General features: G+C 31.5%; 1 protein-coding gene across 1 annotated transcript; it reads left to right on the plus strand.

Moving 5' to 3' along the window:
- Positions 1-1,255: 1,255 nt before the first annotated feature.
- Prosalpha2 (proteasome alpha2 subunit) lies at positions 1,256-5,196 on the plus strand. Its single transcript, XM_076469117.1, has one exon. It carries the CDS (start codon positions 1,440-1,442, stop codon positions 2,145-2,147), a length of 708 nt encoding a protein of 235 aa, XP_076325232.1. The 5' UTR covers positions 1,256-1,439; the 3' UTR covers positions 2,148-5,196.
- Positions 5,197-6,021: the final 825 nt, after the last annotated feature.

The following is a 6,021-nucleotide window of genomic DNA, read 5'->3' on the forward strand; positions in this document are numbered from 1 at the left end:
CCCTTGTTTGGACCACAGTAACGGTGTACGATGCCATAGATAGTTTGTTTATCACTACTAGTATATACGTTTTTATTGCCCCCATTTGCGTAGTGGAATGTCTGTGAACTCACTCCGCTAAAAATCAGTTTTCGATATAGATAGCCCATTGTGTAGCTTTGTGCTTAATTCTAAGTTAACAAACAATGAAAGTTCTTTTAAGCCCGTTAAAACACGTGTTTTTATGTTTTCATAGACGCATTTACGGAAGTTAAAACATTTCTAACGTTATCTTTTTCGCATAATACTCCTCTGCTATCTCCAAAACTACTGTGTTTTTATTTTATTTTAATGATATTTCTCTAGAATTTATCATCAGGTCTCTGAAACAGTTAACTACCTCTATCGTACTGCAATCAGAAGTAAAAATTATACTTGAGTTTCATAACTTTATAAAATGTACACTCGACCCCTTATTTTGCATGATCAATGAGAATTAAATCTGTTTTCATAACGTAATAACGTATCATATACGCATGCTTTTGACTGTATTTGTCTTCATCTATATATGAATATTACCATCATGACAGATACTTTTTTGGGATTTTTGTGTGCTTATTTTTACGGAATATTATACGTATGGCAATCTTTAAAAAAAATAAAAGTTTGTAATAACTCATATACGTTTGGTTTGGTTTGAATTTCGCGCAAAGCTACACGAGGGCTACCTACGTTAGCCGTCCCTAATTTAGCAGTATAAGACTAAAGGGAAAACAGCTAGTCATCACCACCCACCGCCAACTCTTGGGCTACTCTTTAACTAAGAATAGTGGGAATGACCGTCACATCATAACGCCCTCACGGCTGAAAGGGAGAGCATGTTTGGTGTGACGAGGATTCAAACCAAGTACCCCAAGATTAGAAGTCGAGTGCCTTAACCACCTGGCCATAACGAACACATTCATATACGTATTGTTAAATTAGCAGATTTAAATACACTAATACAGTGACGATACTAAATGACTTATTAAATAGTTAATTTGTCAATTTAGTTAATATTATCAATAACGAATAATGTTCCAAAAATGGAAATTAGGTAAATTCTGTACAGTTAAACATAAATTCAATAAAATATTAAAAATATATTATTGAATTTACACAATCTGAAAAGCACAAACTTTTTTTACCGTAAACAACAAACAACAATACAAGAGTATGGACCATAAATTTTTCAAGTTATGAGTTTTTACATTTTGCTTAAATCACAGTATATTTTAATTTTTACTTCTGTCAATTTGTATAATTTATAATTGCTTATAGATGTTAGAGGGCTCTGTATAATTCCTGTGTACTGTAAGTTCGTTATTAGTGCTTTGTCATTACTGTGTGAGTGGAATTGCAGTGGAATTTTTTTAAAGGTAAAGAATTTCTTTTTTACTCTATCAGTACAACTAATCGGTATGGCAGGTATTGAAAGATATAGTTTCTCTTTGACAACTTTTAGTCCTTCAGGAAAGTTGGTACAGATTGAATATGCTCTTGCAGCAGTTGCAGCTGGCGCCCCTTCTGTTGGCATCAAAGCTTCGAATGGAGTTGTACTGGCTACAGAGAAAAAGCATAAATCTATTTTATATGAAGAGCATAGTATACACAAAGTAGAAATGATTACAAACCACATAGGAATGGTTTATAGTGGAATGGGCCCTGATTATAGACTCTTAGTGAGGAGAGCAAGAAAACTTGCTCAACAGTATTATCTGACTTACGATGAACCAATTCCAACAGCACAGCTAGTTCAACGAGTGGCTTATATCATGCAAGAATATACACAGTCTGGTGGAGTCCGACCATTCGGTGTTTCCTTACTTATTGCTGGATGGGATGATGACAGGCCATATTTATTTCAATGTGACCCTTCAGGAGCATATTTTGCATGGAAAGCCACAGCTATGGGGAAAAACCATGTAAATGGTAAAACATTCTTGGAAAAAAGATACAGTGAAGATTTAGAGCTCGAGGATGCTGTACACACTGCGATTCTGACATTGAAGGAAGGGTTCGAGGGACAGATGACAGCAGACAATATTGAAATTGGAATCTGCAATGCCAAAGGATTTCAACGCCTTTTGCCATCTGAAGTAAAGGATTATTTAGCTAACATTTCATAACCACTCAGTTTCAGCTTTCTTAATTTTGAAGAAAACTAACTCAGCTACAAGTCTTAATTATTGTATTGTACAATGCTAACTACATGTTACTTGTGTGTATCAATTAAATTGTTACCTAGTTATTGCCTATTTCTTTTACATTTTCAAGTGAATTTTAAATGAATTTGATTTTTTTTTCTCTGGGAGTTTTCTATCATATTGTATTGAGAAAAATATTCAATAATACATATACTCTGTTTAATTATTGGTGTTGTATTTTTCAGTTGATGCATATCTTTAAAATGTTTATTCTGGAAAACAAAAATGTTAAGGGGTAAAGATATTTAAATAAACATGGATGCTAAAATACTAATGTAAAGTATATATAATGGAAATTAAAAGAAAAATGGTGAACAATTGACCAATCTTTCTTGTTAAGTAATATTTATCAAGCATACAGCTAGATTTTTATAATTCAAAGACTTGTTTTTATGACCCTCAAAAGTGGGTGTGACACTTTACATGTTATATTTTTCTAATTTAAAATTTCAGTTTACCATTACATTGTTTTGAAAAGGCTACAAGATACAACAGAAATATATTAGACCAAAATAAGGCCTTTAAGCTTGTTGATGTTACCCTTAGAGAAAATAACGAAAATTAAATGTTGCCACTTCACAATCATGTACTTTTTTCTTTTTTTTTAAGAATAATTCTGAATCTGTATTGGTACTTCTTATAAAATAATGTATCAGTTGGTAATTTATTTTTAAAATATACAAAATTATTTTTAAATTCTTGAACACGTGTAAAATCACAAATAAGTACAGTTAAGAGTAGCAACCTTTTCTTTTGTTTATGCAATAAAATAATTTTTACTTCGAGTTATTTTTAGTCCTAAATACACTTGCATGTTTTCACACTTCAACACAATATCTTCAGCTTAAGTTTTAACATTTAATTGTCAGCCAATTAGATGAGCAATAAGCAAAATGAAGACAAAAGCTCTTTTTTGCCAGCATTAAACATGTATACTTTAAAACCAAAACAAAATGGCTGCCAATATTTTATCAATTCGGCAAATGCAGTTTCAGTAATTTACAGAAATATCCTAACACCTCTGAAATCAATATTTATTCAGCACAATCACATGTTATGAAAAGGGCTTGTAAGTTGGTCAAGTTAACCACTTGTTTTTTGTCCTTTCAAATAATATAAAACCTGTGTTAAACATCCACACATTAACCAAATGTCAATTAACTTTAAGCTTAATTATAGACCTGCTATTTCAAGGAGATCAGTTAAAACAAAAAAATTCATTTTGTCATAGCATAATATTTATTTTTCATTTATCTTGTAACTATGTATAATAATGTGTGGGTTTAATGTTCCTTTCCTATTGAAAGCTATGGAGTTGACTGTTTCCTGTTCTTTTTATACCCTTCGGTTTTATACAACCAGTAGCCATCATTTTTTTTTAAACTTGCAATACAACTTCATAATAATGGAACATTATTAAAAAAGTTATTTTGTTTAATGACTGATAATAATGTTTATTTACAATACACAAAGTTAAAAATACTGTACTTTATGCAACACTGGCTTTGTGATTACTTGCAGTGGTTTCCAACCTTTTTTATGCTCTGCACCCCAAAAAAATTTTAATATGTTCTCACACCCCTCACAGTAATCATTTATTTAAGAATAAAGGTAAAGGTGGCCAAAACAAATGTTATCTCGCACCCCTAGAATGTGAGCACCCCTGGTTGCGAACCACTGGATTATTGGAAGGCTTTAGACAAAAAACTAGTTCATTTTTATTTTCTTGTAGTTTAAATTCATGTAAGTAAAATTTAATGTTTGAAGTTAAAATTGCCCCGGCATGGCCAGATGGTTAAGGCACTCGATTCATAATCTGAGGGTTGTGAGTTTTAATCCCTGCCACACCAAACATGCTCATCCTTTCAGATGTGAGGGTATTATAATGTGATGGTCAATCCCGCTATTCATTGGTAAAAGAGAAGCACAAGAGTTGACGGTGGATGGTGATGACTAGCTGCCTTCCCTGTAGTCTTACATTAGAGATGGCTAGTGCAGGTAGCCCTTGTGTAGCTTTGTGCAAAATGAAAAACAACCACAAAAGACGTTAAAATAGCAAACAAAAAGTAAAATATTTGACCAGTCAAATTCTGTTTGCAAACAAGATATTACAGAAAGTAATACAGCTTCGGTCTACAGTCTTTCCACTTTATGTAGTAGTACCACACAGTGTAAAAATAATGTATTTCATTTTGAAATACAGTATGTTACTATACTTGTGAATTATGCATCAAAAAGACAAATGACTGTTAAACCAAAGAGAAATAATACAGATGACATTGAAATTGTTGTATTTGTTGTCATTACATGAACATGTTTGGAAAGTGCCTGATTAATAGGCCCTTGTTGTTCATATTATTTTGAAAACTGAAGCACTCATTATGATTTTTCTTTGAACATTATTTTTTTCAAAACTATAGCTTGTGAGTAAAAGTAGTATAATAGTAAACTTCAATTACTGATGTGAAACTCCTACCAAATATTTCTGTAAGTAATTTTAATATACTTGTTATGTTCAAAAGCCCAGCACTTGTACGCTGTTAACTTTGATTGTGCTAAAATATAAATCTTTATATTTATCAAGTATAATTAGTTTAAAGACTGTAATAAATAGTATGGATTGTTCACAAGAAGATTATTATTTCAGGAAAACTGTATATTAGTTGCAACTGTTTAAAGAGTAAAAACAAACATTGTGCTCTCCAATAGCTTTGATGTCTAGTTTTTAGAATTATAAATAAATATAACTTTGGATATTATTTGGACAGTGAGATGGAAAAGTGAATATTAAAGAATTTGCAGGTCCCAGCTCTAACAGTATCTTGCTGATGAAAGATGTGACACTACAGCTGTGATGTTTAATAAAATACTGGGGCATCATTAACAGTTTTTTTTGTTTTTTCACTTTTATGTTGTAGTTTTTTTTATTAATGAATAAAGACAGGCATTTTAAAAGTGCTTTCTAGACCTATTTGCCATAAAGTGTGATGTTAATAAAATTTGCTAAGCCTACTGTCATAAGTTTATGAAATGTAACTCAAAGTTTGGTGGGATTACTCAATTATTGGATATTGAAAGCTCATGTACATGGTTTTCCCACTTAAGACTGTATCATGAGCTATTTTTTAAACCAAGAGCTTACTCATTATTTACAATGTTCAGTATTCTGTCATACTCACCACGAGGTTTGCAGTTGTAACCTTGCTAACTAAAGAAGTTACATAAGTCATTTATGGACCACACTAACCTGAAGTCAGTGTTAATCATTGTGCTTTTCATTAACTATTAAGAATGGAAATGTTGACATATTCTGTTTTATATTTAGACTATCTGGTGAAGTTTTATAAGTGTAATACAGATGGATGCATGCAATGAAAACTAATTATGGATTTTTAAGAGGGTTAGAGCAAGACTCATATTGCAGCTTTATGAAAGTTACTTAGTTTCTAAAATGCTTTCTTGTAGGAACAATGAATGCCAAGATATTATGTTTTGATATCTCAACCACTTAATACAAGTTATAAGATGTTGATAAATCAGTTAATACTACTGAAGCATTGTACTAGTTTTACATTAACACCCTAATCATTAAATTCAGGGGGAACCATTTACACAGAAGTAAAGTTACACTTTTATTTAAATTGTAGTAAAGTCATCGTTGGGTAATAATCTTCTGGTTTCCTCGGCATAGTAAGAAAAATCACTTGAGGAATGTTTTGAGATCAAGATATTACTGACTGTTGGTTTATCAATACAAATATTTAAATTTCTCTGTGAGATAATTATGTAGTGTCTT

This window comes from Tachypleus tridentatus, chromosome 12, assembly GCF_004210375.1.
Source record: "Tachypleus tridentatus isolate NWPU-2018 chromosome 12, ASM421037v1, whole genome shotgun sequence".
Classification (NCBI taxonomy): Eukaryota; Metazoa; Arthropoda; class Merostomata; order Xiphosura; family Limulidae; genus Tachypleus; species Tachypleus tridentatus.